Here is an 18,661-nt window from a genome sequence, read left to right on the forward strand (position 1 = left end):
AACTTAGGACTAGTCCTAGGCAATGCTAAGAGATAGGACTGGTCCTAAGTTAGGATGAGTTACTGGTCCTAACTTAGGACTGGTCTTATCTCTTAGCATTGCCTAGGACTAGTCCTAAGTTAGGACTACCTTTGTGAAATCCACCCCTGTATGTGTGTGTTCATTTTTGTTAGTATTCAATAACTTGGAAGTTTTTTAAAGGTTTTTTAGTCTGGGGTCTCTTTAAGAGCTTAGGGAACAGTCGAGGAAACCACTGGAAAATATTTTCTAGGGTTTTACAAAAATGCTTGGGGATTGCTTTAATGGAAGATTTCTTGCTATGGATTGTAATTATTTTGTATTTATTGAGTTATTGTTCTCCGTACGGGAGCCAGGGGTGGTGGATTTCACAAAGAGTTAAGACTAGTCTTATGTTGAGTTAGGACGAGTTACTCGTCCTAACTTAGGACTAGCCTTCTTAAAGGCAGTGGACACTATTGGTAAATACTCAAATTAATTGTTGGCATAAAACCGTACTTGGTAATGAGTAAGTGGGAGATGTTGATAGTATGTATAAAACAATGTGAGGAATAGCTCCCTCTGAAGTAACGTAGTTTTTGAGAAAGAAGTAATTTTCCGCGAATTTGATTTAGAGACCTAAATCGAGCACCTGAAAGAACACAACTTCGTGTGACAAGCATGTTTTTTCTTTCATAGTTATCTCGCAACTTTGCCCACCAGTTGAGCTCAAATTTTCACAGGTTTGTTATTTTTTTTGATATGTTGAGATACACCAAGTGAGACGACTGGTCTTTGACAATTACCAATAGTGTCCAGAGTCTTCAAGTTTTTAATATCTCCTAGGACTAGTCCTAAGTCCTAACTCTTTTTGAAATCGACCCCAGGTTTCAAACTCGTTTAGTTCGCTGAACACTTGCTTGGTAGAAACTGGTGATCAGCCGATATTTAACAGTTATGGTTCCCTGCTTTTATATTTACTTAGCCATTAAATCTTTTTAGCAGGTTTATGATTGATGAATGGACATAGGTTGGACGTAGTAAGCTTGGGGTAAACATGCTTAGAGTTTGAGGTGCTAACTAATTACAGTTGAAATATTTTACGGTTAAAAGAATTCTTCCAGGTTTAAAGTGAAAAAAGAAATTGATGAAACGGCAGTCTGTCTTGTATATAGCTGTGACCATGTTGTTAATTTGTACACTAAAAATAATAAGTATTAAATATTTAAAAAGTGCAGGCGTAATTGTCATGCAAATGTATCTCAATTGAGGACCTGAATGGAGATAAGGGGTGATGCTATACCTTGATTGGTGTAGATTTGTTCATATCAACCATGAGGTGTTGAATACAAATTTTTTCTCGACTGGGAACCATCAATATCCCGATGGGGAGATAATAGTATCATTAGTGCATGTATCTACCAGCAAGGTACTCAAGGCGCTAGCTTATGAATTCTGAGACCCATACAGCAATCACAGCCAGAAACACCGGGGCGACCCCTTCTCTTTCTCTTTTCGATAAGTGCAATGGGTTCTTTTATGAGCGTTAACAACACAGGAAACCAACAGCTTAACGTCCTGACAGTGTCATGACTGGGGCTCAAACCCACACTCTGCTGATAAGAAACACCAGAGTTTGATTTTGGTGCTCTTAACCACTCGGCCACGACAATTCCAATCATGGTATGTGCATAGCCCCAACTGAGGTAGTTTGGATGACAATGAACCTGTAAGCTGTACTAGCATGTAATGGATTGCTTCTTTTAAAAATAATCAATTTCAAAAAATACCAGCGAAGGATTTGTTTAATGTAAAGCGGTTTGCAGCGTTTCTAAGCAGAGATAAGTGTCATTAGATGGAGCGGTTATTTTTTATTCAAAGTCAAATAAACTATTGCAGCGATTGTGTATGTATGTATTTTATATTCAATGTTTTGAGGCCAGTTTGAAAGTAGTTTGCTATGCAATTGTACTTGTTGAAATGGAAAGGGGAGATTTAGTGGTGTGAATTGTTACATGACTATGTTAGGTACATGTGTGATGCGAATCAAAATAGATTTCTTGTATAGATGGATTGCACGTGACGTCATTGACCACCATCTTTGATGAAACGTGCAAGAGTGAAATCCTTTCACTGGCTGAGAGTTGTGCACAGCATGTACACGCGACACTTTTCTATTGTTTATCATCAAACATGGCGGTCGATGACATATGTGCAATCCATCTATTGTGTGTTTTTTTTGGAGGGAGGCTGTGTTTTTGTTTTGTTTTTAATTCAAATTGCATGTCAATTTTGCTGTAGAATACACCAAGTGTTAAGCTATTCACGAGTAAAGTGTAGGTTAACCCATGTGTCATTGTGTTAGTGAAAAACATTGATCTTGGAGGGAACCAAATTTAAAAAGTATAATTTCTCGATATAACTATCACGGAAGTACACAAAACCGTTTGTTTTTACACAGATCCAGTATATGACGACACTAGATAAAACACTTATACAAGATTAATTCACACTTTAAGATAAGTCTTAGGCCTTTGTGAGTTGACCCAGTGCTGTCATCATGGAGGTCTTGTTAAATTGACTCTAGTTACCTTGAAATATGTATAATATCAAAGTGATAATTAGAACACATGTTTAAAGAGTTTGTTTTTTGTCATTGTTAGTTTTGCTTTCAACTTTTGGGGCTTTTGTTTTTACGTTGGCCAATGTTAATACGTCTGTAAAGTTTTCTCTTTTTTTGTTCAACCCCAAATTATTCTGTAAAGTTGATTAACATGTATTTATATAATATGTATGATGTATTGTTTTATGTACTGTGCAGTATGTTGTTCAATCTAAGGTAACTGCAAAGGTAGAGAGAGTGCGCGTAGAGGGTAGTTGAGTTGTATGGCGGGCCCTAGACTTGATGACAAGTCGTTAGGCGCTGCCTATTTGTCTGCCGTTCATGCAACAGTCACAGTGTGATTAAACACATGCAACGGTCGTAGGTAGCGCTTGCATTGACCCGCACACACATACTGGGATCGAGGGTGTGTGTATCGTCCCCGTAGCTATACCGCGCTGTAACTACACACCGCGCTGTAACTACACACCGCGCTTAACAATTACTGTCTTGACTTCAAGACTAGGTGGGCCCAGAAACTGTGAAGAAATGTCTATTTTACCCCAACTACTCTAGCCAAAACTTGGTTCCTAAACTCAGAAATGGGTTACATGTACAGGGCTATTTCCCTTTACACAGGGCTTTATCCAGACCGGGATACCACACCCAGAATTGGGTACTTTAGCCCAAAATGGGTTACTTTACCTGGAACCTGTGTATGTCTCTGGAGGTTGGATTGCGCTCTCTTAACTAGAGTTTTATCATTGGGAACTAGGCAATTGTACCGCCAAAATTTGGCACTCAACGTATTGACCCAATTCACCCGACGTCATCATCAGAATAATCTTGGAACCGCCATACTGGTGGGCAATGTAACTGCGTTATACAGTGAAGTGCACATTTTAGGCGATGCAGCGTTTATACGTAAACGTACTGAACACCAAAATGGTGAGCGTTGTGTGCCACGTGTGGCGTGCGTGCAAGGAGTCAATAGGTAAATCTCTCTTTGAAATTGGAAACTGTTTTCCTTCTTTGAAATTGAAAACTGTTTTCCTAAAGTGGGTCACATTAGTACAGCCAGAAATTCTATACATATGTACGTACACTATCTGGGGGCAACAGAGGTCTTCATGCCCCTGGTCATTGTCTTGTTACCCTGTGCAATGTTCCCGTAGAAGAGGTGCCCTACATAATGGAATCCAATGCCTTGCTCTTATTATTGAACTAGAAAGAAGGATAGGGCCTGTCAAGGCTTTAACCCAAAGAGTATGTGCCCAGAAGTAGGTTTGGTAGGTAGGTTTGTAAATCAGTTTTGTGGATAAAGGATCCAGTCTTAAAATGGGTTCGATTCGAAACTCGGAAGTGTTTTGTGACCTCAATTTTACTTTGTACAATTCAATAACTTTTTTCTTTGTTTCTGTTTGGGGTACATAGCTACTTGTTCGAGTTATTGCACATAAATAAAGAGCCAGCCTTGGATTATTGACAGTTAAATTAAGCGTAGTTTGAGAGCAGAATTTAAAAATTGTCGGAAGTTAACTATTAATGAGCTTACAAATTTTCATATTGTACAAACAAAATATTAATTCGAAGTAAATATTCGACGAAGATTTAAAAAGTTAATTCATGTTTAATGAGTGTGTACATGTATTTTACTGTGTTTTGACTGTATGGATTTTTTCAACAGTAATATAGCTGAAGAGATTGTCTTTTTCTTTTTTTTTTATAATAATTTTGTACGCTTTAAAAATTGAGCTTGCTTTAAAAATAACCTTGTTGGATTTGCAGTTTCAGTTGTCTCACCAGGATTGTTTGTATTATCTGCAGAAAATTATAAATTTGATATCAAAGATTTTGCTTATGGCTTTTTTCCCCATTTTTTTGTTGGATTATTGTATAAATTGTATACAGGTTTAAATGATGGGCGTATGGTTAACGTAGTTGTTTAAGATTTAAGCTAAAAAATATCTGCAATGTTTCGTATAGAGATAGATTCATTGTATTTAAGCAATTAACAAAGTAATAATGCATGTAGTTATAACAACATCAAAAACAAAATATGTTACAATTATGTTTAAATTGGATGAATTAAAAGCAAAGAACAGTATGACAAAAGAATTCTTTTCTTTATGCTGGGTTACTTTTATTTCATTTAATCTTGACAAATTTTAACTTAAAAAAAAAACCCAGAAAATTGTAATCGGTGAGAATGTATTCATTAAGTGCATCTAAAATGACTGACATTTGTCTTCGCGTTTTGCAGGGGTCACAAATGATAAGGGCCCAATTTAATAGTACTGCATGAGCAGAAAATACTGCTTACAAAAAATTGCTGCTAAACGAGAAGAAGCAGGAAACCAGTCATAGGCTGTATGTCCGATATGGTATGTTGGCTGGTAACATTAGCCTGAAAAGTAAAATTTTAACTATTGCTGACAAATTTGATATTAATCAATCATAAGCAGAATACCTGTCACGAACAGTACATACTGCAATTGATATTTTGGCTGGTAACATTATTATGGTACGTGTACATGTAGGTGTAATAATTTTGTTGAGCTTAGCTACTTTCTGGGCTTTAAGAAAAAATACGAAAGTTGGCATTGCATTGGTTTACATTAATTAACAATTTCCAAACAGATTGACTGTAAAGCCATCTAAACAAGCACCCATTTTCCCCTCCCCCACTTGCACCCTTTCCTCTTCAACTGGGTCAAATTTCATAAAGCCTATAAGCACAAAAACTTGCTAAGCAAAGAAAAATTATTGCTTAACAGAAACAAGCTCCAGCCAAAATTACATTAAGTTAACCTTGTTGTGACTGGTGCCCCACTCAATTTTTGCTTAGCAATAAATTTGTCAAGCAATGTTTTCTGCTAACCAGCTTTATGAAATCGATCCCTGCACCCACTTCCCATGTCTCTAGATTTATCTCGCAAACTCATATAACCACAGGCTCTCTGAAATTGCAAAGCAAACAATTGACTGTCCAAAGTTGTTGAATGTGACCAGACAGATTGCATGGAATTACGCCGCCGAATAAACGGCTCCTCTTAACCTCCCAGATGATGTTCTTAAGGTACTGTCGGAGAGCAAAGTCCATCTCCTCAAAGTCCTGTCGTGTATCGTCCGTCTCTTCTCTCGGTGGTAAATCGTTTTCAGTATTTCCACAGAACAGTGGTTCCGTTAGAGTAGCATTGTCAGCTTCTATTAACTGAGATATTTCACCGTCTCCTACGTTAGCCATAACGCTGTCGCCGTGGTCTAGCAGTTTCAAGATCCCACTCTCTGTTAGTACATGTGCGTCCGACACCGGTCCAACGTACAGCTCTGAAAGAAAGACGACGGCACCGCTGGGAGCAAGACCCAACAGACCTCTAAGCGTTGATATCCCACACCAGGATTTACTCACACTGCCAATTTCTGGATTCAACAGTTCAGGAGTTTCTGCTTTCAACTCTGTGAAGTCGATTATTACTCTCGTGTTCGGGTGGAGCTCTTTAAAACAGACTGGCGTTGAGGCCGACATTGCTTCTCGACTCAGCCAGACCGGCAACTGAGACAGGAGAAGGTACAGATAGTTGCACCATGTTACTATGGTTCGATGCACCAGAGATATGTTTATATTGAAACGGTCTGCGAGATCCTCTAGCAGTAAGCCTGCATGAAGGCAACACATAAACATGAAAAGTTCATCCACTAGCTGCAAATCCTTCATGGGACCCGAAACGGGGCTGCTGTGTAATATGGTATGGTACGCAGACTCTTTGTCATCACTCGGCTTGACGCTTAGGAAGAACGCGATAAACTGAGTATAGCTTGGAAACCCCGTGTAGAATTGAATCATAGCATCGTTTCGGCAGAATCGGTTCAGTCCGAAGCGTTCGACGGACAACCGTTGTGTCAGGAGCTCGCACTCGGTAAACTTCCTTGAAAAATCTCTGTCCTTTCTTTCAATTTTGGCTTGGAGTTTTACGACTCTGTCCTGAAGAGCAAGCACTTGTTCCCTGTCCCTTACATTGCTCTCTGCTTCTAACCTCTCCTTTGCATTGATATGTGCTTGTACCCACTCCTTTGTATTGTTATGGACCTCCACCCAATCCGTTGTACTGTTCTGAGCCTCTACCATCTCCTTTTTATTAATCTGTAACTCTACCCTCTCTTTTGTATTGTTCTGTAACTCTTCCCTCTCTCTTGTGATGCTCTGAGGTTCTGTGGCAGTAGCACCATTTCTGTAACAGAAGAATATTCAAAAAATACAAATACTTTCTTTATAATTATGGTTCATACATGTAAATGCAAGGAACAGAATTGTGTGGTTCTGATGAGAGGCGTTACCTGGACTCTTACTGGGTGATGTTTGGGGTTCGCTCGTCCCCAGCGCCTTGCTTTAACCAAAGGCGCTGGAATGGGCAAACGTATCATGCACTGTCATTGGTTTAATAATGCGCAGTCCCATTATGCATCACACTCTGAACTGGACAATATTTCTATGCACTGCATACATGACGTACTTCCTGAACAAGAATCTGTTCAAGCGATTAGCCCATCTCAGCGGTCCTGGATAGACTGGCCGCTGGGGCCGAGCAAATGTTTGGGGTAGCACTATGTGTAAGTCTCTTTCGAGTAGGGTTTACCACTCAACGCCTTTTCCTGAAGACGGTCAGAGCATACTGATCAAAATACTTTGCATCTTGGAAACAAACTACGGGAGAGGGTTTTTCATTGATTCCCAAGAATGAACTACTACACTTCCTTAAGAAAATAAAAATGTCTGCATCTTGCACCAAGGCTTAGAGCTGGTCTGAAACTAAAAATCAATACCTTAATCCGTTGCTAGCGACTGATGATATTTGTGTGATATTGCCAGCGACAGCCGCAGCTTTTTGTTTGTTCTGCCAGGGGAACTTGGATGGAACTGTTCCTCGTTTCAGCCTTTTCCTCGTCCCGGCAGCACTCCAGGCAAAATCTTCCTTCTTGAAGTGCTTAGAGCATACAAAGCCGGTTTCTGATATCTCCTGTTTAACGAAATAATCAACAGAGTTAAGACCAGATGCTTCTCAGATTTTGTCAGTTTGAAGTTTCTAGAGTCAAAGTGGAACTTAAACTGCTTCACAGAACTGAATCTTCTTCTTCTTCTTCCATTCTAGTGCAGACTTCATAACTGAAGATAGTCGCACTGCCAGACACACCGGGGTGAACCCTTCGCTTTGTGATAAGTGTGTACTGGGGTCTTTAACGTGCGTTGATAATTGTTATAACAACACACGGGACCTACAGCTTTGCGTCCCATCCGAAGGACGAAGCAGTGGTTATGTGTCTTGCTTTTAAGGACACAAGTGTCACGACTCCCCAACCCACACTCCCTTGCATAGGTCAGAGCTTGAGTTGCGGTGCTCTGATTGGGGTGAGACTGGTCTCAGACTCACCACAAGATGAGTGATTTGGTGTGACTGGTCTCAGACTCACCACAAGATGAGTGATTTGGTGAGACTGGTCTCAGACTCACCACAAGATGAGTGATTTGGTGAGACTGGTCTCAGACTCGCCACAAGATGAGTGATTTGGTGAGACTGGTCTCAGACTCACCACAAGATGAGTGATTTGGTGAGACTGGTCTCAGACACAAGATAGTGATCAGTGCTGATTAGGACTCAATCATTGGGTACATGTAGGTGGGAGTCACCTCACCTTATAACTCGATCCCTCATTGCTCTTGATTTTCAGGACCCATTCCTCTCGTAGATCCTCATCTTTAGGGAACATATGAAAGCTGATGTTAGCCGCAGATCGCTTTCTATTTGAGACACAGTGAGGCACCGAGCAGTGTTTGGCAGACATGACTGATGATCAGTGTCAATCTAGGGTAGAAACAAAAGAGATACAATTCAACTATTTTAAAAACTATGTAACTAATTGTTCATGTCCCCCATCCAATTTTCACTTTTGATTCACCTCTATTAACCAAGTGCTTGCTGATGTCGCATGAACCAGAAATACTCTTCCATGATTTAAACCTGTTCCATGATGTTCTGGGTTTATTTCTGCCCACTACTTTACCAATACTGATCTTAAAATTCTTTATTTTGTTATCTTATTAATAGGTTACGACTACAAGTTACAAATGCTAGGGCTAGTACTTGACACTTGATACTTTAAGAAGTAATCCCTTTACAGCTGGTAAAAGCTAAACTGGGATGATGTGCTGTGCATGACGCCGTGACCAGTGGTGCAATAAAAGTGTAGGACAAGACAAAATGAACATTATACACACTGTACATTGGAGGGAGAAACTAGAGAAATCTGTAGTACACTTGCGGACCCATTACCCAGATCTCCGGAAGGGCTGCAAGCCTAAATGATTGGATGGAGTCCTGTACCGTACTAGAACATGTGTAGAATATCACATTCATCAATTCATAGGAGTACAGTCTACCACTTTAATAACATTAGGGCCCAATTTCATGGCTCTGTCTACCGCCAAATTTTGCACTTGCGGTCATCATTCTTCGCTTGGTGAGCGCCCAGTTTCTACACTAGCTGTGTTAGTGTAGCAATGCCGTAAGCAGGTCAAGAGAGTCAAACGTCTAGTACGCACACGCGTACAAGCAAAAATCCTCCTCACCCGTGATCACGCTTGACGTAATGGTAAGCAGGGAAAAGTTTCCGTATGGCGCCACCACTTTTTCATTCGATATGAAATAATATAGTATCTAATTTACCTCAATGAGGTATCCTTTTTTGTGAAAAAGTGGTGGCGCCATACGGAATGTTATCCGTAAGCAGAGCCATGAAATTGTGCTCTGCTTGCTCTAACTCTAACAAAATACCCCAGCCTTTTTTGTCCCATCTGAACATTCTGAAGTGAAACTTTGAAAGGACAAAGCAATGAATTACTGGTTGGTAATGAAATTGGTATTCTTGCTCACTCAAAAGAAGTCTCATGACCAGGACTCTCAAAAGTCTATCACTAAATTATATATCACTTGTCAGCATTATGGTTAAGTGACTGACAGTAAGTAGAGTACACCTTCTTCTACAGTTAACCCTGTTTTGGTATTCGGTCCCCGTTTCACTGCAACGGCTAACCTCATGACCCCGTTTGGTCAAAATGTTTTTGCAATTGCATATGATCATGTTCTGTATCATCTGCCAAAATCCAAATGCAAGGACGAGCAAAAGTCAAGTCACAATGTTTTCCTCCACTTAATTTAAACGAATAAACTCACCCATGATAACAGGAATGATCCCAATTAAATTCGCGGATTAATCTTGATAACTCAAAATATCCATTCATTTGCCCTATTTATGCATCTATCTGCAAGTAAATTATCACAACAGAAACTCACCGTATGCGTACGTACACAAGTTAGGTCTGTGTTCGAGTTCGAAGAACGTTCAGCGTCGTCGTGATTTTGGTGGTCCACGCTGGAAGTGGCGCGCCCTCTATTGGTGGGTTACAGATTGCTGCCTGATGAAAACGCCTGAAGTTGACTCAAGGTGTTTAGGCCAATCTCACTGATGCTTTTACTTTACCTAATGTCATCTTTCTTTCTGGGATTTCTATTTCATGACGTAGGCCTACCCCCACTTTTTGGTTTGTTTGTTAATTATTTCGGCATGTTATTTACCCAAACTATTATAGTCTTTGAGTCCGAATGATCTGTGACGAAATTGAGATAATTATGTTAGGCGGGGAAATACTAGAGCTGCTTTTGATTGACCCAAAACTTGCACGGGAATCGGAACATTCAAGAGTGATTATAAGTCGAGTGTGGACCGAAGAAAACGTGGAGGAGTGTTTGATATAACAGTCACTTTGAAAGATATCTGAATAGCATGTCTATAAACAAAAAATGAGCAAGAATTAACAATGAAACCGCTGTTTCCTCCGAGCTCCCAAAATGAACTTTCCATGTGTATGCCCTCATGTCCCCGCCCCCGCTTGTAGCCTAAGAAACTTTTTTTTTTCTGTAGCAAGATTCGTTCCGCGTCTCGGGCACTTAATACTAACAGTTGGCGAGTTATCGGATATTCCTTTCTAAGCCATTTTCCCCCCTTCTTAATGACATGGTGAACGGCGTCTTCACAAACTGGCAGATGAGATGGGTCGAAGGATAAATCCCAGGACGCACCGGACTGGGTCACCCGAGGGCCCAATTTCATAGAGCTCCTCCTTAAGCACAACAATTTGCTTAGCAAGAAATTGTTGCCTTGATGAAAACCGGATTACCAACCAAATCCTGTAAGTTTTGTCACTGAAGAAATTTCATGCTCACCAAATGTATGTGCTTATAGAAGCCTCATGAAATTTGGAATGGTGGCCGGCTGGCTATGGCTAGGGATGACCCGTTAAGATGAGTAGGGCCAGTTGTCGTCATGATGGCTATTCCTACTACTGAGAACATTATAATGGTTTGATGGTTTGTTCTAACTTACACTTTTGTGGATTTTTATGACAAGTCTCAAAGTGTCGTATCTTGCCTGCACAACATGGTATAGTTTGAAACAATAATATGGCATAATATTCACGATTGGCTATAGATTATACATTAGGCACCTTTTAAATTGTCACGGAGACCTGCAATGACCTGCCAGCTATGTGGATATAGTAAACTTCGTAAATATTAATATTTTATTTTCTATGGATTTTTCCCCCTACGATGACAAACAAGCATGTAGGTCCAATCTTGCCTGCCATGAAATGTCATGGCATGCACAATGTCACTCCAACTTTAAAAATGGTGTTCATGAAACAAAGGTGTCTTGATAAGCCAGCGAACACCGGGTCCGGAGTTTTTTTAACCCCCTCTCCCAAAGTGAGAGGAAATACCTCCCCGCCCAATTTCAATAGAGCTGCTTATAATACCCTGCTTACCAGAATAGTTAAGGTTACCAGCCAAACTACGTCACAATAATGTACAATTTGTGACTAACAAACCTGCTGCATGCTCACTTCTGCTCAGCGGAAATTATTGATAAGCAATATTTTGTATAAGTAATTCATCTATGAATTGGACAGAAATCGGGTTAGTAGGGCTAAAAATAAACTAAATCCGCTATTGAGACAGAGATACTCTGGTTGGATCGGAGCCCGGGATTCAAATCAAGATTCCCAGAATATACAAAGGGGGAACCTTTGGAGTCAAAACTTTCCTGGGCACAGTTTTCTAACTTTAAAAACCACCGTGGTCCAGTAGCTTGCCTGCAGGACTTGCAAAGGGGTTACAATCCTAAACAGCTATCCCCTGAGTTTAAAAATAACTATAGAATTTAAGTATTGTCGTCTATTATAGTTACTGAATCTTGATTTGTGCTATTCATATTCATAATAATGGCCTAGGCGTTAAACCGATGTATGTAAGTTGCAGATACTTTACTGGTGTGTCAGCCTGGCGTTTATTGGGAATCTGCACAGTCACAATCAATCTGGGCAATCTGGTTATAATAAGACACTGCTTGCAAAGGTTGTTGGTTCGAATCCCAACCGTGCCTGTGTTTTTTCCACAGAGCTTGGAATACAGTGCTAATCAGACATCGATGTATGTTTATGGGTCAAACCATTCTTTATCCCCGGTGCATGATTTCCATCCAATAAAATGTACCAAAGAGTCCATAAAGTAACAACAAAATAAACACAAATAATTTAATTTTTTATATTTTATTTTTATTTTGAAAAATCCAACTTGCACCCCCTACACTCTTTGATGCCATACAGAACTATCTCCTTCGAAGCGGGAACGGCTGGACTTTGGGAAACTTAAGAATGGTAGAAAAAGAAAATCTACCGTGAGTTTATAAAAAAAAGTATTTCCCTGTTTAGTAAAAACATGGTTTAACAACTGCCGTCAATCACTTTTAATTTCTGACTGCGCACTTTCTAAACTTATTACTTTAAAAAATAACTTTATTCGTCCATTGTGTCTTTGTGCTTTTGTTTTCAATTAATCCATTGTTGTCACGCGACGGCACCGGAAACTCCTCGGCCAGCATTGCGGTTTCGAAATCCGCATAAGAAAAGCACGTTTTGGGGTACCAGACTACTGAATAGTCTTGCACCCTGACGCTTCACACCGGCCGGCGTGCGTGCATTACAACATACGTGATCGTGGCGAAACTCGACATGTGCCGGCTTCTTCTAAGTGGAATATACTACAAGGTGATTTTATGACATATTTTCCTCCGGTAATATTTTTATTCTGTACCTACAATTATTGTGAACTTTCTGTGAATGTGTATAGTTTATTATAAATTTATGTGGTCGTGTATCACGACTCGGGGAAGATAGAAAATGGAGTGGAGAAAAGTCCAACGAACACAAAGTCCGGCATGTCCGTAAGAGGCCAGTTTAACGTTGGCAATCGATTTGTGCATGACCAATCGTTGGTTACGTATTAATTGCTACTCTGCACTGCTCTCTGTGTGTACATGACTACATTGTATGTACTTAACCTTATGGCTCTTTTGTTAGCACGTCATATTATGGTTGTGACGTCCATTTAAATGTGCATTTGATATGCGGTTCATGATGAATCATATGTTCTGTTCTGAACATGTGTCTGTTTTCTATTCTATTGTTCTGTTGTATTTGTAATGAGTATTTTTGTAGGTATTTTAATTATTTGTGGATTGAAACAGTAAATACCCCACAACAACCACAGACTAAAATTCTGGTCTGGCTGCGATTTGATTCGAGACACACAGCATGCACTGTGAAATTTGACTTGAGTACTTTAAATTAAACTTAAAACACAGTGAGTGTACAGATTTAAACAAATAATCACATAATGAGCAATCTCAAAATTATTTGAATTAAATTTTCAATCAATCAATTTTAAAACCAAACAAACACCTGATAAATAATTTAATCATTTGTCATTCAAAATGTAAACTTGATTTTTGCATTGTGATTAATTAAGTTGTGACTTCCCAGATATTCTTCCTTACCAAACTTCCTTTTTCGAAAATTTGTTTAATTTTACAACATTTAATTAGTTATCCATACACTACCAAGTTCTGTCATATTTTTTGAAATTTTGTATATATACATATATTCACTGAACAGATTCTAATTATTACTTATCCCCCGACTCCAATCGCGGTAGAACCCAACATGGGGCCCACGACACATCCTTGCCTGTTTTGGAAAACAGTTGGGATAGAATTATTTTAGAAACGAAGCGTTCAATATCTTTTCATATTGGACGAGCCTATTCAACATTTAATTTTTGAGTGTCGCCGCAGCAAATACATGGCAAAACAATGAATGACGTTTGACGCCTGTTCCACCAATCTTTGGCTAGGATCTGTGTGTAAATTGTTGTTTAAACGAAAATATGACATTAGAAATGCAAATTATTCAGGCAAAAAAAAATTCAAGCTGATATTTATAACTCCTTTCGCCACTCATCTAAAGTCCACAACCAACCATCTGAAAAGTCAACAAGTGTTTATTATTTATGAACAACATATTTTTAGATGATCAATACACGACCACTTGTTCTTGGAATTGCGCGATGTGTTCTGAATTGTACCATCATTTTGGTACATGGTACATTGTATAATATACTAGTTGAAACCTTCAGAATCTGTAAACACCATGTTTTCTCCTAATTATATTTCTAAACTGGTTGTACTGGGTTTTTTAATTGAAGTACCTTTGAAATTTGAAAGTGTTACAAAGGTCGGAGTTGAGTATGTTAAACCACAGAGCAAGGACTCATAAGTCAAAGCTGTTAGTGATGCCTCTGCTCTGATCCATTTATCTGATGTGTGGTTATTAAGTCATATGTCAACATGATTAGAAAATGTTTACTTAAATCATTTAGCGTTCTCTCATTCTTACTTGTACAGTCGAGTCTCGTCATAACAAGGTCACTGGGACTGGCCAAATTACTTCTTTATAAGAACGTTGTTATGAGAGGACAGCAAAACAAACACAACGCAGAAACGAGATTAGGGACTTCAAAATGTACTCTTTATAAAAACCGACCTCTTTAACGGTGTAGCAGTTCAAAAGCAGTGGACACTTTTGTGAATTACTCAAAGTGATTGTTAGCATACCAACCTTACTTGGTAACGAGTAATGGAGAGCTGTTGATAGTATACAACATTGAAGTAACGTAGTTTTCAAGAAGGAAGTAATTTTCCACGAATTTGATTTGGAGACCTCAGATTTAGAATTTGAGGTCTCGAAATCAAGCATCTGAAAGCACACATCTTCGTGTTTTTTCTTTCATACAAATAGTTATCTCACAACTCCGGTCGACCAATCAAGCTCAAATTTTCACAGGTTTGTTATTTGATGCGTATGTTGAGACAAAACATTGGACACTATTGGTAATTGTCAAAGACCAGTATTCTCACTTGGTGTGACACCAAGTGAGAATACTGGTCTTTGACAATTACAAAAAGTGTCCAATGTTTTTAAAACCCTAACAGAAGAGGCAACCCTAATCCTTCTATTTCCTCTTCTCCTTTTTTGTCACTCCATGCCCAAACTGTTTAGACTTGGCTTAGATTGGATGGTCTGACATCTGACCCAGTGATAAGCTATTATTAATAGACCAACTAGCCTTAAGGCCCGGTCCCACTGCAGCGATAACGATAACGATAACGACGCAAAAAGAATGCAGTCTATTGGTTGAATGAGCGTGTACGTATTCTGCGTGGAGCAATTCAACCAATAGAACGCGTTCTCTTTGCGTCGTGATCGTTATCGTTATCGCTGCAGTGAGACCGGGCCTTTAGTCTTTGCAATCCTTCAATCGGGGCTGTTAATACAGTCGGTTCTTGTTTCAAAGACACAGGACACTATTGGTATTGTCAAAGACCAGTCTTCTCACTATGCCAATAATTATTTTGAATTACCAATAGTGTCCACCGCCTTTAAAACACAAACACACTACCAGGTTGAATCTTGGTAGGGTGGCACGGTTGGCTTGTGCATAAAGCGCTCGCCTCTCACCAAGGTGACCCTGGTTCAATTCCCGGTCGGGGCCATATGTGAGTTGAGTTGTGCGTTGGTTCTCTGCTGTGCCACGAGGGTTTTCCAGACAATCCGGTTTTCCTCCCTCAGGAAAAAATCAAACACTTTCGATCTTGGCTGTGCTCCGTGGTCATAATGGGTTGATGTGGCTGGCAGCTGAATGCGCCCTTGCATGCCTGCTTCACGAACACGTTGTAGCCGCGTCCTTCGCAATTCAGCTCTTAGCTGCGAGTAAGGACGATTAGCCCCCCAAATTATTATTATAATTATTATAATCTTCATTTTAGAGTTAAACTTGTATCATGTAGATCAAACATTAGTTGAAGGAAGTCTGTAAGAGATTTATCCGTGTTTTAGACAGGAAACTGCATTTACATGTAAAGATTACCATCTTATGCGTCAATCGAATAGAATAGTTTGCATTAATAAATTAACATTGATTATAAAGGCTGATTGTGTTTCAAGCAGGTTTATTATAAATACATTAATTAATGCAGGATTGCGAGCTGAGTGAAACCGATTTGATCTTATTATTCATGGACATTGAAAGTAGAAGTTGCTGAAATATTTCCTTCAGTTGTTTCCCAGAAAATGGATTCTAAAATGAGTGTGTTGTAGAGAGAGAGAGGGGGAGGAATTCCACTGCTGGAGATATCGCAGCAATGTACAGTGTATCTAGGCCTAAGTACAAAAGTTAATTAGTGAATGCATGCAATATTGTTCATAAAATGTAAATTGAAACACATGTTCAGTATTCGGATTCAGTGAACCATTTCACTTGTATAGCATTGCAAAATAGGCCCTGTTACACAAAACAAATCAGTTACTACTATAGATGAAGCATTGACCCATTTCACCTGACGTCATCATCAGAATAATCTTGGATGCGCCATTTTGGTGGTCAATGTCAACATGTGGTATTCAGAGAAAAGCGCATTTTTAGGCGATGCGGCGCTTACACGTAAACCTATTGACCACCAACATGGTTAGTGTGGCATCTGTCGCTGCGTGTGACGCGCGTGCGACGCGCGTGCAAGGGGTCAATAGATTGTAGGTATGTACAATGTACTTGTACTTCCCAAAAAACATCATTTGCTTCTTTAGCATTCAGTGTGCACAAACATGTTAAGTCTAAATATTTCGCTATGCCAAATTGCTGAGTGAAATCATTTTCTGGAATGACATACAACTTGTACTTGAATTCATAATTTACACAAGTCTAGTTTAGTTCAGTTTTTTTTATTGCACAAACATCAAGCACACAGGCCCAATATATGTGACCTTTGCCTCGATCACACACCAAAATACAACACACAAACAAGAATTACAATAAAAACAGCAAAAACAACCATAACATGTATACTACAACATGTATTCGGTGTACAGAATAAAAGTCATAAAATCAAAATAAAATATTATAGACAGATTTTCAATACAATGAAGGTCACATTTTACATGTGCGCGTATGGAAGACCCCTATAGATAAAAGCAAAGATTGAATTTATAAATTATACATCAAGCAAAACAAAAAAAGATCGGGATTGTGGAAAGTTTGTGTGAAGCAATGTCTTGAATTTGTTCCATAGGTTTTTCACATTCACCACTCAGCAAAATGAATATAAACCATTGAGCGTGTACAGTAGAGCAATGACCAGTACTCACTCTATGATAAAACTACTTACACCTACACTGTACAATGATACCACCGAGAACGTGTGCACATTGACATCATGTCTGTGTCCTTTAGTTGAACCCAATAATGTAAGTGATTCCCCCAATGGGCGGTAGTACAGATAAAAGATTTACTCTATTTGCAACCAAATCTCTATGGTCTTTGATCTGAACCTTTGACATGGATATTTCCCTGCGACCCCCAGACTTAGTCAGGTAATCTAGTAAAAGATATAAAGCGTTGTACTAAATCAGGATTGTGATAACAACAAAGACCTGGTCATAGTGGACAGTGTCGTTCACTCTATACGTGTTTTTCTTTTCTCTAATTTATAAGCTTTTATGATTTGAATATCACAGGACATTATTCAACACCCAAGCAGTACACATTTGGATATGGGCAGGTAACATTGAGCCAGTAGTGTGACCCACGGACAAAGACTCGTAACCCTCGGGTAACAACGCTGGACACGACACGCAGAGGTCATAAGTGTCATCATTACCTTCATACAGCATTATTATTGTAGTACTAAAGAACCGCCATCATGTTTCCGGTGTACAAGGTATGTTACCTCTTCATCTCTACATGTATATCACAAAGTTCAAGACAAGTAAATTGTTGCAGTACCCGCTGCTTAAACAAAGGATTCGATCTGCCTCTAGCTACTGGGCAATCTCGGTTGTCTAGTTGGTACGACACTGCTCTAGAATTGCAAAGGTTGTGGGTTCAAATCCAACCTGAGGAATATGCCTGTGATTTTGTTCACAGAACTCTGGGAAAGTACTGAGTATACAGTGCTAACGCACATCGGTGTAAGGATAATGGAAAACTAATATTCAAGACGATCTCATTTTTGTCAAGCAGCTGGCGGTTATAATTTTCCTTCCCTGCATCTTCAACGAAGTTTTATATCTTTTAATAATCTTATGTTGATAGCAACACTGCTCTAGTGAAAAGAGCAATAGCAGGCGAGGTGCTTCCAAAGTTCAAGGAAGCATACGTAGGCTCCATCCCCCGATCATGTTTTGTGAATAATGTCTGTAGGCAAGGTTGGTGCTTAATTTAAAAAACACTTCTATGTGTACAATATGCAGGCCTGAAACGCCATGGAGGAAACAGGCATTTCCCTCCATGCCCTTGGTCATTGCCTTGGTGCCCCTTGAATTTTCCAGTTAGAAATTTGAGCCTGTTCGAGTAGAAGTTATTTTTCCTCCTGCTACTGGGCTGATTATGGCTAGTTAAGTCACATTGCCCACTGCAATAAAAACTATATTCTTCATTTGATAACAGATTCGCTAAATGCCAACAACATTTAAAATTCCATGTGACAAAAATTACATCGCATCATACTTGTCGTTGAAATGGAAATAATTGTCTATTATTGCACGGTAATCAATTTTAC

At 39.3% G+C, this 18,661-nt stretch overlaps 1 protein-coding gene and 1 long non-coding RNA gene across 3 annotated transcripts; both read right to left on the minus strand.

The window, feature by feature from the left end:
- Positions 1–3,048: 3,048 nt before the first annotated feature.
- LOC117291533 lies at positions 3,049–14,276 on the minus strand. Its single transcript, XR_004519161.1, has 3 exons — positions 14,257–14,276; positions 9,630–9,632; positions 3,049–3,652 (listed from the first exon to the last, which is right to left on the minus strand). It is a non-coding gene; the product is annotated as an uncharacterized LOC117291533 (long non-coding RNA).
- Positions 5,421–10,031, minus strand: LOC117291532. 2 transcript variants are annotated; one of them, XM_033773311.1, is made up of 4 exons: positions 9,949–10,031; positions 8,291–8,460; positions 7,424–7,617; positions 5,421–6,831 (listed from the first exon to the last, which is right to left on the minus strand). In XM_033773311.1, exons 2-4 carry the CDS (start codon positions 8,438–8,440, stop codon positions 5,541–5,543), a joined length of 1,635 nt encoding a protein of 544 aa, XP_033629202.1. In that variant the 5' UTR covers positions 8,441–8,460; positions 9,949–10,031; the 3' UTR covers positions 5,421–5,540. The 2 variants fall into 2 exon arrangements, with proteins under 2 accessions (XP_033629202.1, XP_033629203.1); XM_033773312.1 differs by lacking the exon at positions 9,949–10,031 and adding an exon at positions 9,829–9,942.
- Positions 14,277–18,661: the final 4,385 nt, after the last annotated feature.

Source organism: Asterias rubens, chromosome 6, assembly GCF_902459465.1.
Source record: "Asterias rubens chromosome 6, eAstRub1.3, whole genome shotgun sequence".
Taxonomy (NCBI): domain Eukaryota; kingdom Metazoa; phylum Echinodermata; class Asteroidea; order Forcipulatida; family Asteriidae; genus Asterias; species Asterias rubens.

Coding starts and splice junctions, on each gene's coding strand:
- LOC117291532 (XM_033773311.1), bottom strand. CDS start 8,440: ATGTCTGCCAAACACTGCTCGGTGCCTCACTGTGTCTCAAATAGAAAG. Junction 7,618..8,290: donor ATGAGGGATCGAGTTATAAG/GTGAGGTGACTC, acceptor TTCGTTAAACAG/GAGATATCAGAAACCGGCTT. Junction 6,832..7,423: donor GTCGCTAGCAACGGATTAAG/GTATTGATTTTT, acceptor CTTCTGTTACAG/AAATGGTGCTACTGCCACAG.